Source organism: Taudactylus pleione, unplaced genomic scaffold (genome assembly GCF_031769625.1).
Source record: "Taudactylus pleione unplaced genomic scaffold, aTauple2 ptg000189l, whole genome shotgun sequence".
Classification (NCBI taxonomy): Eukaryota; Metazoa; Chordata; class Amphibia; order Anura; family Myobatrachidae; genus Taudactylus; species Taudactylus pleione.
The window spans coordinates 3,675,714-3,695,000 of NW_028284591.1; the positions used below are offsets into that span (position 1 = coordinate 3,675,714).

Sequence of the window (19,287 nt, forward strand, 5' to 3'; positions counted from 1 at the left end):
GATCCAGTTTCAGAGCCTCCACCTTTCGCCGCTGTCACCTGATCTTTGTGAAAGTAAAATAGACTGGCATTAAAGATGTATGAAGTCCTTGTCATGATGACGTCTTAATAACGGTCACTTTTTTTTTTTCTCTCTCCCTCAGACACTGAACCCAAAATGGAATGAAGAATTTTTTTTCAGAGTAAGTATGCCTTTGTTCTCCATTGTCTGCCGCTTTGAAGTATTTCCTCCTTGCCAGTGTACAGTTAATGTAGAAAGAGTCAGACGAGGGTGAGAAAGGAGTGAAGGGGGGAGAGAGAGATATATTTTCCGCTGTGTTTTGTCCATTAAATCTTTTTTTAGAACTTCAATTGGTTTAGCAGACAAGCTTAATCTCGCTTCAGGAAAGCACAGGATAAGAGGCGAGTGTGAGGCAGGATGAAGCTCTGTCCCTGGGCGAGCCCTGGGATCGGGCGAATGGTCACATATATCTGCTGTAGGTCCAATCTCCACATGTGTACACACGCACAGAATGTTGGGTCCCCCGACAAAGGTTGATCCTGTGCCCCCCAATCACTGTTGTCTTCATGCTCCCACCTTTGTGTCAATAGGTCTTCATTGGGAATGGGTATGAAATACCGCCGGCTGCATGGGGGAGGTGCCTAACCCTAAGTCTCCCCCCGGGTGTGCCTAACCCTGACCCTCCCTCCCCCTAGCCTAACCCTCCCGGGAGGGTGCCTATCCCTAAGTCCCCCCCGGGAGCCCTAAACCTAACCCTCACCCCCACGGCTGTCCGCTCGTGGCGCCCGGCATCACTACGATCGGGATGCCGGGCGCCGGTCTCCCGGCGTCGGGGAAATGCGGGCGTCTACATCTAGACGCCCGGCATTTCACCCTTGCCGGGATATGACAGTCGGGAAGCCGGCTGCCGGTATTTAGATAGTCGGCTTCCCGATTGCTTCCCCTTCATTGTAGCATTATACCCCTCAGTAGCGTATCTATAATGGGTGCAGGGTGTGCAGTGCACACGGGCCCCTGGGTCCAGGGGGGCCCACACCGCACATCCTGCACCCATATACTATTTATACTTACCTGTCCTTTGTCCCCAGAGTGCCGGACCGGTGCTGCAGAGAAGCAAAAATCACTGGCCCCAATTTTCCTGGTGGCTTGCACATGGGTGGCATTTTCCCGGAGACCCGTGCATACACACAGTGGCGTCCCTACCCTTGTGTACAGGGGCTTGGCCTCGCAGATGGGGGTGGGGCCACACACCCGAACCCCGGTTTTAGTCTCTCCGGGGGGTCCCGGAGGTGCGGGCTGCCCCCAGGGACCAGAGTGTCGGCTCCCTCACTGTGACAGGAGCCGAGTGCTGCACATAATTCTACAGTGCAGCACCCGGCTTCTGTCACTGTGTGGGGAGTCTGCACTTTGGTGTCACCCGCCGGGTGCGGCCCACACCCTCCTTGTGACGCCACTGCATGCGCAGTATATTCTGGCACTAAGCCAGAATCTACTGCTGCACCACCCGCCGCGGCACCGCTAGGGGGAGGGGGGCCTGCACTGAGTCAGCACATGAGCCCCCCTCCTCTTTTAAAATGCCCCTGGTGGTAATAAATCCCCTGGTTTCAGTACTCACTTATTCCCAGTGTCCATAGTTCTCTCTTGGGGCATTACCATCCCCCCACAGTGTTTGTATATCCTCATTGTAGCGTTACCCGCGCCCCCTGTGTCCATATGTCCCTGTTGTAGGATTACTTGCCACCCACAGTGGAAATCGATCTCCTTTATTTAATGTTCACTCTAGCTTTGGCGTCAGGGGGCGTGGCCATTTAAAAGGGGGCGTGCCTATATGACACATCCCCTTTTCGTCACTCTTGGGGGCGTGCCGGGCAGCCCCCAAGCGCTGCCGACAGGGAGAATAGATGCCGGGCGCATTTCCCCAACCGCAGGACACTAGGACCCGCGGGTGAAGACGGCACCCGCAGGCTGTGAGGGCAGGGCGCTTTTTGCCCTCCAGAAGGAGGGCAGGGAACCACACCCCGCTAAAACAGCCTTATTTTAATTTCCCACCGGTGGTTATACCCCCTCATGCAGAGCACTGATGACGTGTCTAAGAGGAGATGGATCATCAATCCTTCTGCTGGAACTGATCTCTGCACTTTCAGTGACCGGAATAGCGCTCAGAGCGGAACGTCTTTTCCCCTTATTACACTTTCGTATTTGGTGCACAGAACGGGGTGAAAAATGGTGTCGTGGGTCACAGATGGCTACATTAGAGCCCGGCAGTGGACTAGCAAGAGATGTGTCCAGTGAAAGTGTGTCTTGCGGCATCTTTTTGTTTTTAAAAAACTGGTAGCTCTAGCCGATATCCTCTATAGATGACCTCTCCCCCTTCTCACTGCGGGCAGTCCTGTTACCAGACGTGTATATTACACAGCGCACATTGTATAGTAAGGCTTACTTTAAAAAAAAAATTAAAAAAAATTGTATATTATTTCTTTTTTGTGTGCTAAAGAGTCAATAAAAATATTTTTGAAAAAATAAATAAATAAAAATACGGCATTCCACCATGTTAATTTGGGGCGCGGCAGTTGATGGATTACATTTTAAAAAAATATCTGACCTATTGGGCTGAAATTCGGGAAGTCCAGGGAAAACAGATGTTTGTGCTGCCAAATTTCAGAGCAGTAGAGTTAAAGTGATACATTTGGGTATTGATATACTGATACAACTTATAATAATGCTTGCCGCTGTTCACATGACCTCTGTTATGGCTGGATTCTGCGGATCTCTGCGCCATCACTTGTTAATCGCGTGCGTTTTTATAGTGTGAGTGTGTCTGATTAAGTTCTCTCTTCAGTCCTAATAAAAAGCATCACCTTTCTGTTCTGTTCTACACACATACATTAAATCCTCGGTCTGACTATATTCTATTTCCTAGACTTTCAACTTTAACTAGACTTTCAAGTGCTCTATTCCAGAAAGAGCATTGGCGCCACCCTCATTTTTCAAAGGGGCATAATGCACCCAAAAAGGGCCATGGCTTCATGGGGAAGGGCCAGGGAAGAGATAGGAGAGGCCAGGAAATGCTGGGGATGAAATAAGAGGAAGCTACAAGCAAGAATGTTAATAAACAGAAATTTGACATGCCCAAACGGCGCCCCCTGACCTGTGGTGCCCTGTGCCATGGCACCGGCCGCACTACCCTAGCTATGGCCCTGCTCCAGGCTGCCACAGTGTATTACATCTACCGCTGTTACACCTGTGTAATTCCCTGTGTCACATGCTACCTGTTCTACCTAATATGTAATAAATCTAAGAGCTGGTTAAGCTGTACCACGTGTGGGTTAACCGCCACCAGTACCAACTATACATATAATCAACATTACTCACACATGCCCAGTTATATTATACTCTGGTGTATCAATTCATCTGGAGAACTACTACTCCCTGCTGTCACCACCACCTCTGCTAATACTACTATCTCAATGCTTTGGTGAAATGGACAACACAGTATCCAGGAGTTTCAGGCTATCTCTACATCGTGCTAACGAACCACAACTTGTGAATTTAGGAGTAGTGGAGCTCATTCAGACCCTCTCGCTAGATGCGAGTGCTCGCTCGATGCATATGCAAATCCAACGCACGCCCACCAAGGCAGGCGATCGCAAGGCATTAGCACACCCACCATGTCTTGGCGTGCAATCACTATGTGTATGCAGACACCCACATGCCGCTCATAAGATGCCCACGTCATCTCCTGGAAGTGCTTGAAACCATTGGTACATCAAGCACCATCGGATGCGATCGCAGCGTATAAGGTAGACCATATCCTGCTGCTAGCACTGCGATCACTTCAGTGTCTATTTCAACCAGGTGACGTGCACAATGACGCTGGCTGTTAATTATGCACGCCTCTGTAACGGCGTTGGGACACTCAGGCACGCCTGCGTTCACACCTCCACTCCCCCGTTTCTAGTGGCCTGCCCCAGACACCACACACAAGCGGCTTGACCTGGGCTGGCTATGCTGGCCGAGCGTACGCTTTCTGATCTCTCGCTGAGGTTCACGCATGCGCAGCTCGCAACTATCGGTCAGCTACGAGAGTTCGCATCATAGCGAGAGGGTCTGAATGAGCGCCAGTGTTCTGTGCACAGTAATATTGTGGCCCCTTTCTTTTTAGCACTTTTTAATTATTGTATGATTTCTTTTTGTTCAGGTCCACCCGACCAGTCACCGGTTGCTGTTTGAAGTGTTTGATGAGAATCGATTGGTAAGTATAAGGAGCGATAGCCGATTTAATGAGCCATACGCAGTGTCGCTGTACCTGTCGTGTGTACTTACACACGCATGGCGTAATCTGAGTCACGCATATGATACTGGCAGGATTAACCAGGTATTTTCTGGAGACAGGACGTGCGCTCTCCCGGCTAGTCCAAGGGAGGACGAGCTTCTCAGTGTTTATCTGACTTTTATTGAAATGTTTGTTGTCTTATTTTTTGGGAAGAGTGAGGTTTATAGGATTATGATGTAATATAACTGTACAGACAGTGACCTTTATGGTAAATTAAAATGATGTAAAAAATATATTTTTTTCAGCAGCACATTCAAATGCTTCTCCATTTTACCATTTTATCCAATGCCACTATCAATTTGAGCTAAAATAATTGTTTTTCTATGAGATGTATTACTACAGTGGCTTTATATAAACAGTTTATTTTAGTTGCTGCCAGTGTAAGCTGATTTCAAACTCCCCCCCCCCCCCCCCCACCTGCTGTGCTTACCCGCACTAAACTCAAACTTACTGCCTGCCTACTTGTTTCCCCAAACCTGCTGCCTACCTACTTCTCTCCTCAAACCTGCTGTCTGCCTACTTCTTTTCCCAAACCTGCTGCCTACCTACTTGTCTCCCCAAACCTGCTGTCTGCCTACTTGCCATCCTGAACCTGCTGCCTGTCATCCCAAAATGCCTTCTCTGTCATCCCAAATTGCTCACCTACCCATCACCCCAAGCCATCTGCCTGTTGTCTATCTTGCAAAGCCTGCTGCCTGCCTGCCAGCCTGCTGCCTGCCAGCCCAAGCCTGCCTGCCAGCCCAAGCCTGCCTGCCTGTCAGCTCTAGCCTACTGCCTGCCTGTCAGCTCTAGCCTACTGCCTGCCTGTCAGCTCTAGCCTACTGCCTGCCTGTCAGCCCTAGCCTGCTGCCTGCCTGTCAGCCCTAGCCTGCTGCCTGTCAGTCAGCCAGCCCTAGCCTGCTGCCTGTCAGTCAGCCAGCCCTAGCCTGCTGCCTGCCAGTCAGCCCTAGCCTGCTGCCTGCCAGTCAGCCCTAGCCTGCTGCCTGTCAGTCAGCCCTAGCCTGCTGCCTGCTTGTCAGCCCAAGCCTGCAGCCTGTCCTAGCCTGCTGCCTGCCAGTCAGCCCTAGCCTGCTGCCTGCCAGCCAGCCCTAGCCTGCTGCCTGCCAGCCAGCCCTAGCCTGCTGCCTGCCTGCTAGCCAGCCCTAGCCTGCTGCCTGCCTGCTAGCCAGCCCTAGCCTGCTGCCTGCCTGCTAGCCAGCCCTAGCCTGCTGCCTGCCTGCTAGCCAGCCCTAGCCTGCTGCCTGCCTGCTAGCCAGCCCTAGCCTGCTGCCTGCCTGCTAGCCAGCCCTAGCCTGCTGCCTGCCTGCTAGCCAGCCCTAGCCTGCTGCCTGCCTGTCAGCCCTAGCCTGCTGCCTGCCTGTCAGCCCTAGCCTGCTGCCTGCCTGTCAGCCCTAGCCTGCTGCCTGCCTGTCAGCCCTAGCCTGCTGCCTGCCTGTCAGCCCTAGCCTGCTGCCTGCCTGTCAGCCCTAGCCTGCTGCCTGCCTGTCAGCCCTAGCCTGCTGCCTGCCTGTCAGCCCTAGCCTGCTGCCTGCCTGTCAGCCCTAGCCTGCTGCCTGCCTGTCAGCCCTAGCCTGCTGCCTGCCTGTCAGCCCTAGCCTGCTGCCTGCCTGTCAGCCCTAGCCTGCTGCCTGCCTGTCAGCCCTAGCCTGCTGCCTGCCTGTCAGCCCTAGCCTGCTGCCTGCCTGTCAGCCCTAGCCTGCTGCCTGCCTGTCAGCCCTAGCCTGCTGCCTGCCTGTCAGCCCTAGCCTGCTGCCTGCCTGTCAGCCCTAGCCTGCTCCCTGCCTGTCAGCCCTAGCCTGCTCCCTGCCTGTCAGCCCTAGCCTGCTCCCTGCCTGTCAGCCCTAGCCAGCTGCCTGCCTGTCAGCCCAAGCCTGCAGCCTGTCCTAGCCTGCTGCCAGTCAGTCAGACCTAGCCTGCTGCCTGCCAGTTAGTTAGCCTGCTACCTGCTTGTCAGCCCTAGCCTGCAGTCTGTCCTAGCCTGCTGCCTGCCAGTCAGCCAGCCCTAGCTTGCTGCCTGCCAGTCAGCCAGCCCTAGCTTGCTGCCTGCCAGTCAGCCAGCCCTAGCTTGCTGCCTGCCTGTCAGCCAGCCCTAGCCTGCTGCCTGCCAATCAGCCAGCCCTAGCCTGCTGCCTTCCTGTCAGCCCGAGCCTGCTGCCTGCCCAGAATTTTGGATCCCTAGTACAAATTCATTTTAAATTGAATAATAAAAATCCTTTGTTCACAAAAAGTGCACTTACCTATTTATATTTATTGTATAGTGCTTTGCTGTATGTTTCATAGCAAAGGCTCATATTGTAGTCTGATTTATTTGTAACAAACTAATATGTATATCTTTATGCTTGTGACACCATAATTACTTCAAAAAGTTAATTTATATGGTATTTGTTCAGTCATTGGTTTACCGGTCAGTTGCGTGAAGGTGACTGCTTTAAGGCATTTTGCTGTAAACCCATTTACTGTACACAAAACTGCTTCAATTATTGTTTCCAACACAATGACCAGAATGACTTATACAATGCTGTCTATAGTATATTGCCATTTACGTTCTGTTGTCTGCTATCTGGATTTGTGCGTTTTCTAAGTGAACGATTTAAGGTTTCTGTGATTTGATCACTTAGCTGAAAGGCTACTGATACTCGGGCTACTTCCGGATGGTAGGTTATCTTATGCAGCTGTCATCTGGTTAGTGCATTGACATGGAAGAGATAACAGGCAGTGTGGCATGCAGATAATCTATATGTAGACTTGTCCTTCCCCATATAAGGCAATGCTGGAAACATAGGCCCAGCGTGTTCTGCAGGTAGACTGCTACAGTTTTCCAATTGGATCCAAATAAGCTTATACTAAGCATTCGTTAGGCTTCCGGCTGGGTGAGATGTTTAGTGTGTTGGTCATCCTAGAGCGGAATACAGAAGTATCTACCAGCAAAGATCTTGCTATAGAATTGTACAGTCATAAGATGGTGGCCCAGAGTCTATGCTCCCCTCCACCTATATACATTATTCCTGGTACTATAAATATATCTAAAGTAAAGATCTAAATGATCAACGTCGGCGGTAAATTCACTAACCCTTGGTACAAAAGATGTCAAATATTTGCTCTGGTAAATATAAATATTTCTATTTGATCGTCTTTTGACACTACTACTGTACATTAAAAATAGCTTTACGTCTTTATAGGGTAATACATTTATGTCAGACCCGTTATTTGGGGGGAGGGGGGGAGTTAATAATTTTCGCTTTGTAATAGCATTTTAGATTTTGCACTTTTTTTTTTTTTTTTTTTTTGTTTAGGGGTTTTTTTTTTAATGACTTTTTTTCTGGTATTATCTCCACATCCAGTCCACTTCATTAGGGGTTAGCACTACTGGCTGCAAGTTGCTGTACTGAGCATCCTGCAAGCCACATGCAAGTGACTGTGCAGTCCCCAGGCCCTTCGCCCTATGTGACTGCACCTCTCGCACACACCACCTATTTACGGTCCTGTCTGGTAAAGGTGCTGGCTTTCACAGAAAGAGAGCACGGAAATAAAAGAAAAATACATATATTTTTTAATTTCTTTTATGTGTTGATTTTGTTGAAAGTTATTTTATTACATTTCCTTCCTTACAGCTGTGGCACTGAAAGCTTTTAAGTCCCACCGTACGCATGCATACAAGGCAAACCAGCTCACAAATGCACAATCTGACCCACCAAAGCGACAAGTAACCCCTTACAGCGCTTGGCCATTAGCTCAGCCCTAGCTGCCCCGTCAGTACAGTGTTAAAAAAAATTGCAGTGAAAAATAAATTTTCTACTAAATAGACCCTTATATAATGTATGGGGAAAATTATGCGACGAGAGGGAATAAAATGCTCAAACACAAAGGGTATATTTTCCGTGTATCCCATGCATGTAATATTAATAGTGGTGCAGTGACTTGGAATATCCTGGATGTGTTTCAAATGTAAATATTTGGAAACATTCTTTCAAATTATCATAGCAGCGTTTCTCAGCATAGTTTTCTAGGAATCTGCTGCACTCTTAATTAAATAGGATTTACAGTTAATATAAATGCAGATGCCAAACATACTTAATGAGCCCTCACTCACATTCATGAATCCGGAGGCATACATCTAGAGTTACAGGGTCACATCTATAGTGGGTGCTTGTGTGAGTGTGGACTATAGAGGGTCAATTTACTAAAGTGAGAGATTTTAGAAATGTGTTTTAAAAGAGATGTTGCCCATAGCAACCATTCAGATTCTACTTAACTTTTAACTAGAACCTTCTAGAACAGTGGTTCCCAAACTGCGCTGCGGCATCCTGGGGTGCCTCGGGACACTTACAGGGGTGCCTCAGGTTGGTGTGCCAGCACCAGATCAAATTATTTATGACCAATGTAATATAAATATGTGGGCAAACAGAAGCGCAAACCTGTCACCCACTACATAAATGAACCTAAGTATGCCAGGTAGCACAATTTACTTCACTTTACTACTTAACTACATAAACGTTTGGCTTAGGGGTGCCTTGAAAACAATTCTGATGCACTAGGGCGCCGTGATTCAAAAAAGTTTGGGTACCACTGTTCTAGGAGATAATAGCTAGAATCTGATTGGTTGCTGTGGGCAACATCTCTTCTAAAGCTCACTTCTAAAAACTCACTTTAGTAAATTTCCCCCTAGGGGCGTGTTATGGCATGTGCGCTGGTCAAACGAGTAATGAGGCATTTAAAATGCTTTTTTCATGTGCTGCTCTTACAAAATAATCTGTTGTACTTGTGTGTGTTAACGCATGAGGAATAGATTGTGTTCAACGGGTATGCAATCGGGAAGCCGACTGCCTAAATACCGGCAGCCGGCTTCCCGACTGTAATATCCCGGCAAGGGTGAAATGCCGGGCGTCTAGATGTAGATGCCCGGCATTTCCCCGACACCGGGAAACCTGCGCACGGCATCCCGATCGTAGTGATGCCGGGCGCCGCGAGCGGACAGCCACAGGGGTGGAGGGTTAGGTTTTGGGCTCCCGGGGGGGACTTAGGGTTAGGCACCCCCCCCGGAGGGTTAGGGCTAGGCTAGGGGGAGGGAGGGTTAGGGTTAGGCACCCCCGGGGGGGACTTAGGGTTAGGCACTCCCCGGGGGACTTAGGTTTAGGCAGCGGGGAAGGGGGTGGTTAGGGTTAGGCACTTAGAGGGGGGATTAGGGTTAGGCACTTGGGGGGGAGGTTAGGGTTAGGCACCCCTAAGGAGGGTTAGGGGGGTTAGGTTAGTAGATGCTCGCCTATCCACGATCGGGATTTCCAGCGCTGTCGGGCTTCCGCTGCCGGGAACTCTGCTGATGTCAGGATGCCGCTGCCGGGAATCGGCCGGCGGTATTTCATACCAATTCCTGTTCAACGCCGTGGAGCGTAGGGCACCATTAACTCTGTTTCGACCTATTTTTAATGTGCTTTCCATGCGTTTAAAATGCGAGTAGGTGTGAACGAGCCCTGAAAGTGGAATATGATTAAATGGCATTTTAGAGGAAACTATTTTTTTTTTCTATCAGCTGTAAAACCTTTATGAAGCTAATCTGCTAAACCTGTAACAGCTGACTTAAAAACACAACTTCTGCAGGATGTGGAACTTTGCACCTGTGCTCCTGGCAGGCCCCTCGCAGGGCAGCTACTAAGCGGCTGATACCAGTGCCGTGTTTGTTATTGGCGCTGGATCGAGCTAGAACAATGAGGAATTGTTTTGAACCTTGGCACTTGTCTTGTAAACTAAACCTAGCTAACATTTCTGCTATAACACTCTGAAACCTGGATCCTGCTGTTACCACCAAATATTTTGAAAGTGTTAAAATTGAGTTAAAGTCAGTAAGGGAATGCTTGATTAAAATGCAAGGTCTGTTTTGTGGTGTGAATAGTTATATTTTGTATAGTGGAATAACGTCATAAAATCTTTGTTTACAGGTCTTTCAGTGACTGAGACTATTCACCCTCCAGTTATAACTACTTATGTAGCTAAAAGATCTTTTCAAGAGTAAAGCTGGGTACACGCTTTGCAGATCCAATAAACATTCCGATGCTCGGTGCGATTATCCGTTGAGTTTGCACCCTGTACACACTGAGTTATTTTTAGTTCAGTGTGTATTTTCTTCCAGAGGATCGGGTGCTTAGGACAGGGGCAGATTGGGCCACCGGGAAAGCAGGATACTTCCCGCTGGGCCGGATCCCCGCTGGGCTGGACCGCCTGTGTCATTAGAAGCCGGAGTCCTGCTATCACATAGCTACAGTGATGCAGCCGTGCTTAGGGTAGTGGGCACTGATCGCGGAGGCTGGGCTGTGTGCCGTGGTCACGTGTGTGAGCTGCAGCGCAGGCTAAGGATGAAGATCCATCTTAATTAGGCTGTGCAGCGTCGCGGCACAGCCTGTATGGCCACAGCAGCACATCCCCTACCTTCCTTGGCTGGCTCCTCCTCATGCTTAGCGCTCCTCTGAACCAGCCAGGAGGAGACATCGTGAGGCCGCAGCACAGCAGCACATCCCCTACCTTCCTTGGCTGGCTCCTCCTCATGCTTAGCGCTCCTCTAAACCAGCCAGGAGGAGACATCGTGAGGCCGCAGCACAGCAGCACATCCCCTACCTTCCTTGGCTGGCTCCTCCTCATGCTTAGCGCTCCTCTGAACCAGCCAGGAGGAGACATCGTGAGGCCGCAGCACAGCAGAACATCCCCTACCTTCCTTGGCTGGCTCCTCCTCATGCTTAGCGCTCCTCTGAACCAGCCAGGAGGAGACATCGTGAGGCCGCAGCACAGCAGAACATCCCCTACCTTCCTTGGCTGGCTCCTCCTCATGCTTAGCGCTCCTCTGAACCAGCCAGGAGGAGACATTGTGAGGCCGCAGCACAGCAGAGAGCCCTCAGACGGAGAGTATGTTGTTTACTTTCACTTCCTGTCTGAGGCAGAGCAGCTGCAGAGGAAGCAGACAGCCAGAGCGTGGAGCTACAGGAGTAGGAGGACCTGCCCCAGCCACACAGGATACAGGTAAGAACTGGGGGGGGGGGCAGATAAATCTGAAAAGAGGGGGCTGATGACATTGCTAGGGGGGAACAGAGACATGGATAGTGGGGGCTAAGGAGGCTGCTGATATTGCTATGGGGAGGGGGGGCAGAGTCATGTGGCATTTGTGTTACATGATGTGTGGAGGACATGTGTTAAATGCCTCTGTTACATGTGGGGAGATCTGTTACATGCTTGTGGGAAGGCCTGTGGGTGCGTTCCGAGTGGTATATGGAGAGACATGAGAAAAGTGAGTGGGTGGGGGGTCTGAGTGGCATGTGGTTTTCCTCCCTGTCCTATTCCCTTTCCAGTGTACAGTATGTTTATTGGAGTAAAAAATGTAAGAATTTGAAAGCACAGGTTTCAAAAGGCACCGTTTTCTTCAGTTGCCATGGGCGCCATCAACTCTAGTTATGCCACTGCTGATTCATGGTGTTATATGGAGTAGAGGTGACTGTACAGTGATACAGTATACTGTATGAAGTGGAATAACACAGCCCTCAGCACTGATATGTGGTATTATATAGAGGAGAGGGGACTGTACTTTGATAAATGATGACAAATAACAGCAAACACTGATATTTTGGGTTATTATTTATTATATTAGTATTCTGGACCTGCTGGGTCTCTAGATTTTGCAGTTTTTTCCTCTCTAACCCCCCAAACCCCCCCTCCCTGGAAGTGGATAGATCCCCGTCAGTCTTTGTACCCTGACGCCATCAGTCACTGACCAACGTCATTCCCTATTATCCACATTGGCATAGAGGGGGAATGTAATGTTGTAGCAAGCCACCGGACCTAAAGCGTGGCGAGCGGACAACTTTCTTTTTTTGATGGACTGTATGGGCAGGGAACCGCACTTCCACCCTCAATTCACGTCACTTCCAGGAACATAAATTCAAGGGGAAATATACCTCTCCCCCTCCCTCAGTCCCTCTCTCTGTCCCCCATACATCTCTTTCTCCCCCATGTCTCTCTCCCCACACATCTTTTTTCTCAACTTCCCTCTCTCCCCACGTGTCTTTCACCTCCATTTCTCTCTCTCTCCCCACACGTCTTCCTGCTCCATGTCCCTCTCTCTCCCCACATCTCTCCCCATTGTCTCGGTCTCCCACCACCAAAGCAATAATGGCGACAGCACCCTGGTCCTCCACCAATTGCAAGGAGGCTCACTCTCTGCTCAGACCATGTATCTTAGACCTCCCCTCCTCTGTGTCCATCACACAATCAAAGCAGGAGTGGGCCCTTTCCTCGGGTGGAACTAAGTGAATGCACTGAGGTAACTTCGGTTAGAGCTCTCCTCAGCTGAGGCTGCCAGTCAGACGATGGGGAATTAGAACCTCGGCTCAGAGACTCCACTTTAGCATTTTGTGTTTAGGGTTCTTTTATGTCTCTGATTGGGCAATGAGCAAATGCCAGAGACTCCTCTCCTATTGTGACAGCAGCACTGTGTGTAGGTTGTTGAAAATCAAGACTATTGTGGTAAATTAATGGGAGGAATTTTGTGTGTACTGCGCTTATAGCTGTGTAGCATTAACACCCATACAGCTGTGGGTGAGTGTTGTACCAGCGTGGGACCTTCTCTCTTCTGGAGGGAAGTGGTGAATTTGGCATGGGGTAGATGTACAAAGCAGTGAAAAGCGAGGAGAAGTGAGCCAGTGGAGAAGTTGCCCATGGCAACCAATCAGCTTTGAAGTTGCGTTTATCAAATTCTTTCTATAAAGTTATAGGTAGAAGCTGACTGGTTTCCATGGGTTTTCCCTCATTTAGGGCTGCTTCAGAAATTTCCCGGGCTGGTTCTGCTTCCCAATCCGCCCCTGGCTTAGGACATGGTAATTTTTCAGCAGATATGGGGCGATCGTGCAGATTTTTTTTGGAGATCCGGCAGCACATGCACGAACACCTTCTTACTGTATTTTTTTTTTACAGTAAAAAGTGTGTGAAGTGGATTTCTAGGGATAGAGCTTTATCACAAGCTGTGTCCTTGCATGCAATATTTGATACATCCTTGTGATGTATTCAAATATAGCTAATTTGTCACAGCCAGTGCTTACAGTGGTCCTAGAGATGTGGTGGAATTCACCCCCCCATCCTCAGGCACCCCCCCTGAAGATTAAATATATAAATTTGTGCCCCCTCTCCCTTTTTTAATAAAGGGACATTGCACGTCTGCAAAAAGGGCTGTGGTCTCAAAAGAAAGGGACGTGGTCACACAATAGTATCCCCAATTCAAATTAGCACAATCTTATTCACATTACACCATATAGTAGTGTCACTTATTCATGTTATGGCACACAGTAGTGTCTCTTATACAATGCCCACAGCAGTAGTGTCCCTTACACAAAAACAAACACACAATACTTACCTTAAGCCCCACTCCTGCGTCCGCTACCATCCAACTGTTCCAGTGCTCCTCGGAATAATGAGAGAGCCGTCATGACCAGTGGCGGCTCCAGAGGAGTCCAAAATTCAAATAGGGGAGCCACACCAACTGCCAGTGAATCCCATCCGGCGATGTTTTGTAGTGTTTGGGGTGGCAGTTTGTGGGGCACCCCTATTTGAATTTTGGAATGCGTTGCAGCCCAACCTCTGGAGCCGCCACTGGCAATGATATCTCCCCTCAACCACTGCGGGAGCCGGAAGGTGGAGCTCAGGAGTTAGCTCCAGCCTCCGGCTGCCGCTGTGGGGAAGGAGCCGGGTGCCCGCTGATGGTAATCTCAGCTGGCACCCGCCACCTCTCAAGCCCGGTACCTCCCTGCACGACTGGCCAGTTAAGGTGGGCTAGAGGAGGTGAAACTCGTTACCTCTAAATAGAAAACCTCTAAATAGAACTGACGGAACGCAGTTCTGCCATTGTCCGGCCCACTTTAACCCCTGATTACAGCCAATCCGCATGTGAGATGCAGATTGAGATACATATGCTACCAAGGCTTAGTGCATAGACCCCTATGTACTAAGCCTTGGAGAGTGATAAACTACCAACCAATCAGCTCCTAACTGTCCATTTTCAAACAGCCTGCAAAATGGCAGTTAGTAGCTGATTGGTTGGTTGGTATTTTACCTCCATCCTTTTTATCTCTCGCCAAGGTTTAGTACATAGACCCCATAGTTAGTAAGAGGACCTGTATATGTACTTTTTGACAGACCTTCATTTTGCATCACTTTGAACGTTAAATACACATACATTCAAAAACTTATGCTGAACTTGGTCCCAGCTATGCTTACTCAAAAAAAAAAAAAGGGCATGGACATATCGCAGTGGGTGTGGCAACACACCCCAGGGGTGTGGCTAACACTTCTGAAATGCTAGGTCACCCCATACTCCTCTGCTAATTATACCCACGAAAGGCATCTGCCATAATGATGTCCCTGCACCACATGTATACCATCTTCTAATGACTGGAGACTAATGTGCTGACACGCTGGACTGTCCAGCAGAAATCATTACTCTAGGGTGGCACGCCTACAGCGGCAATACACGGGTGTTAACTCTCAGCTCGATACAACGGAGGACTGTGTGCTAAATCAATATACATATATATCTCTTTTACCGCTTGAAGCAGCCATGAAAGTGAAACGCGCCCAGTTTTACCTAGCAGTGACAAATATTTTATCTTATTCCTATGTTATATTTTATTGATCTATATGATTTTATGCCTGAATGTTGTTTTTTTTGATGCTGTATAATTTTCTTAAAATAAATGTCACATTTGGCTGCATACTGGCTGTCTGTTATAGTGAAAAAACATTTATGTTATTGACACGTTTGTCCAGGACAGAACATGTTTAAAAAGCCATTTTTAAATAAATAATTTATTTTAAACATTGTTATTCTTATGTTATAAACATCTGGTTATAATTCTGAGATTACCAGTTCTACTTTTTTAACCTGCTCCTCCCAGATACATGCATACAGATATGTCCTTATAAATCTGCTGCCGTCGCGGTAAAATGACCCTATCGGTCCGACTCTGCTAGCACTGGCCCGACGCTAGCAGAGTAGTATGAGACCAGATGGCTCATTTATGCCAGGCAGGTTGCACTGCGAGGCGTATTGAGTCTAGATTATGAGGAAACATCAGTGGGCTCTCCCTAGTGGGGTGAGTAAGGGAATGCCTAGTTAAAGCTCTGTGTCATAGACACGTTTTATGTGTGTATCCACCCAGTGCCAGAGTGTCTTCAGTTTGTATCCTACGTGTGGGGAAATCCTTCTTCGGGTTTCATAGGGTCCACAGGGATACCATGGGGTATGTAGTTGGAGTAATCCATGGCACCAAACAGCTACAGCTTTCAAGCTCCCAGCATGCACTGGTCCTCCCTATATACCCCGCCCACAGCCACAGGCATTCAGTTTTTTTGTTTGGTGCTCGGCAAGTATCCAGATGCACCTATTATAACAGCGGGACTGCTTAGGCAGTCCTAGGCTGTTTTTTACTTGGTTAAGCAGTACTAAGCGTCCAGCGATTCCTACCCCCGCTGATGACGAAACGCCAGTAACGCTATATGCCCTGGGGATTTCGGCAGGTCAAAGCAAAGCTTAGCTAGCAGCGACGCTAGAGCCCGGACTGCAATCGGTTCCAAGGAGATGGCAAGGTATGGCAATTCCTCGGTTTTGGGGAATCTTGCGCTGCAGTCCTGTCTTCCGGCATAGGAGATGCGCCGGAGGCTGCTGCTAGTGAGGGCCTCGGAGCCGCGTCCTCACTAAGACCCCCGGGGTCTTAGTGTCTGACGCCAGGGACGGGTAGTAGACACACTAGCAGCACACTAGTAGTGTCTACTACTGTGAAGCCAGCATACCAGTGGCGTTAAACAGCTTAGGGGAGGTAGCCGCTCCTCCCCCAACCCAGACGCAACTTCCTGTGTGGGTTCTTGTGTCTGGTTTGTTATTTCCTCGTAGTGAGATGCCCACAGTCCACCTATGGTGGTCCTCAGAAGGTTTGGGTCAGGTTTCCCTATATACCTCTCCCTTGGGTCAGGTATACAGGGTCTCATTCGGACCCGTTCGTAAGCACTGAGCGCTCGCAACCGGGTTGGTGTTAAGGCCCTGTGCACGCGCAGCGGCCGCACAGCGCGTGCGCAAGCCCCGGAGCGAGAGAGAAACTCACTCCGGAGCTCACTACAAAAGGGGCGGCGGGTGAAGCTTCACTGGATGTGGTTCGAGCTCTTCGTATCTACATGGATTGTACCAACTCCATTAGGAAATCAGATGCGCTTTTTGTATTATATGGTTTCCACAAGCGAGGCAGGCCAGCTAACCAGCAGAAGCTGGCTGCGTATGACTTTCTCATGTGTATACTTAGGCTGATCTCTCTGTTCTGAACACTGTGACCGCACATTCTACTCGGTCTGTGGGACCATCGTGGGCGTTTAGACATGGCGCCTCTGCAGAACAGCTGTGCAAGGTGGCGACGTGGTCTTCGGTCAACACTTTCATCAAATTCTATGCATTTGATACTTTTGCCTCCCAGAATGCTTCCTTTGGGCGACGGATTCTCTTCTCTGCTCAGGAGCATCCCCACCCCATCCCCACCCCACCTTAAGGGAACTGTTTTAGGACATCCCCATGGTATCCCTGTGGACCCTATGAAATCCGAAGAAGAAAAGAGTTATGGTAGACTTACCTTTTGTTAACTCTTTTTCTTTGAGGTTTATAGAGTCCACAGGGCACCCACCTTGACATGCCTGGCCTCAGTTGGGATCTGTTTCTTTCTTTTTTGTCACTAATTCCCTCTTTGTTTTATTGAGAGTGTTACTTGTGTACATTGTACTTCCTTCTGCATATTCCGTCTCTTGCCGATAGGCTAGTTCACAAACAATGCCTGTGGAATGGGGAGGGGTATATAGGAAGGAGGCCCTATGCATGCTGGGAGCTTGAAAGCTGTAGCTGTATGGTGCAATGGATTACTCCAACTACATACCTCAAGGTAGTTCCTGTGGACCCTATGAACTTCAAAGAAAAATAGTTAGCAAAGGTAAGTCTAACATAACTTATTTTCCTCAGGCTGCAGGTACATGATACCATTTGGCGCTGCCCATACCCCCTGAATCTTTGAGAACAGATTGTAAGCAATACTGGGTCTGGGACTGATAATATTAAATGTGTGTCATTGGCATTTCTATAATGGGTACAGGGTCTGTGGTGCACACTGGCCTTTGGATCCAGGTGGGCACACACCGCACACCCTGCACCCATATTTGATACTTACCTCTCCAGAGTCCTGGATATTTTCCTGGAGATTTGCAATTGCGCAGTAGAGGTTTCTCTGGGGGAATGGGTACATGATGCCGATGGTAAGAATCCCGACACCGGCATCCCGACAGGGTTAGAATATCTACACTCTGTCAGTATTCTAACCCTACCCCTCTCTCTATCCTAACCCTCCCTCCCCGGTGCCTGACTCTAATATCCCCCCTAGTGCCTAAACCTAACCTCCCCCCTCCCTGCACCCTAAACCTATCCCTCCCTCTTAGTCCTGAACCCTATCCCTAGTGCTTAACTCTTTATCCTAGCGCTAACCCTCACCCCAACCGCGCTACTTACCTTTGGGATTCCAGTGGTCGGGATGCTGACAAGTGTCAGGATTCCGGCACCGGCATTCTGTGCACCGGAATCCCCGCAGTCTGAATATTGAACGCATACCGTCTCTGGGAATATGGTGCGGCGGCCATGTTACCAGAGACCTGCGCATTAGACTCTGGGACAATACCAAAGTCTACTGCACCACAGAGCGGAGGGGGCCCGCATGAAGTATTCTGCACGCAGGACCTCTCCTCTATCAAATAGTCCCTAATGTGTGTGTGTTATCTAAATAACTGATATTAAATAACAGAAAAACTGATGCTTTCTGCTTTTCTCTTTGAACTTTCTATTTTTCATTATCTTTATGATACAAATATACCGTAATGCCTGAGATGAAAATGAAATCACTTAACTGGCGCGCAGTTAATGTATGTATGCATATATATGTGTATATGTGTCTGTATGTATGTATGTGTGTGTGTGTGTGTATGTATGTATGTATCTATCTATCTATCTATCTATCTATCTATATATATATATATATGTGTGTGTGTGTATTTTTATATATAGATATACATATAAAAATGTATATGTGTGTGTGTATATATATATGTGTGTGTCTATATATATATATATATATATATATATATATATATATATATATAAGGGGTGAGCGGGCTCGGTTCTACTCTGTTCCGTTCGGTTTTAAAAACCGAATCTTATTGGCTATCCAAAACTTGTGACAGCTGATAGCCAATAAGATTCGGTTTTTAAATCCGAACGGAACCGAGTAGAACCGAATCCGCTCACCCCTAAATATATATTATTATTATTATTATCCTTTCTTTATATGGCGCCACAAGTGTTTCGCAGCGCCTTACATAGTACATAGAACTAATAGGTGAACAAGAAACAAGTAACTTACAGTACATTACAGTGCAGGACAAGGACACAACTTATATACATTGCTGAAATAGTGATTAAAGCACTCACAATAAGCTGCCGGGAGTTGGCGGTCCCGTGTTAGGTGCCCTAATGGGGAGTAGAGAGTAGAAGAAAATGTAAAGAGAAGCACATGAAGGAAGAGGTCCCTGCTCATGAGAGCTTACATTCTAAGGGGAGGGGCAGACAGACAGGCGTGACACAGAAGGGGAAGATAGGAAGGAAAGAGCATGAGGTGGGTTAGGATGAGAGCTGGAAGGCCTTGATGAAGTAGTGGGTCCGTTTGAAGATTTGTAGAGAGGTGGAGAGTCTGATAGGGAGAGGGAGAGCATTCCAAAGGTAGGGAGCAGCACGGGCAAAATCTCGGATGTGGGAGTGGGAGGAAGTAATCAGTTGGCAAGAGAGGTGGCATGCATTAGTTGAGCGAAGCGGGCGGGAGTGTGAAGGGAGAGAAGGTCAGAAATGTATGCGG

At 48.6% G+C, this 19,287-nt stretch overlaps 1 protein-coding gene across 4 annotated transcripts in view; it reads left to right on the forward strand.

Annotated features, from left to right (window-relative positions):
• NEDD4L (NEDD4 like E3 ubiquitin protein ligase) overlaps positions 1-19,287 on the forward strand; it is a 438,826-nt gene that overhangs the window by 222,556 nt on the left and 196,983 nt on the right. For all 4 annotated transcript variants that reach the window (XM_088476471.1, XM_088476472.1, XM_088476473.1 and 1 more), the window contains exons 4-5: positions 143-181; positions 4,199-4,252. In XM_088476471.1, coding sequence (XP_088332597.1) covers positions 143-181; positions 4,199-4,252 — 93 coding nt within the window. The remainder of the gene's footprint in view (positions 1-142; positions 182-4,198; positions 4,253-19,287) is intronic.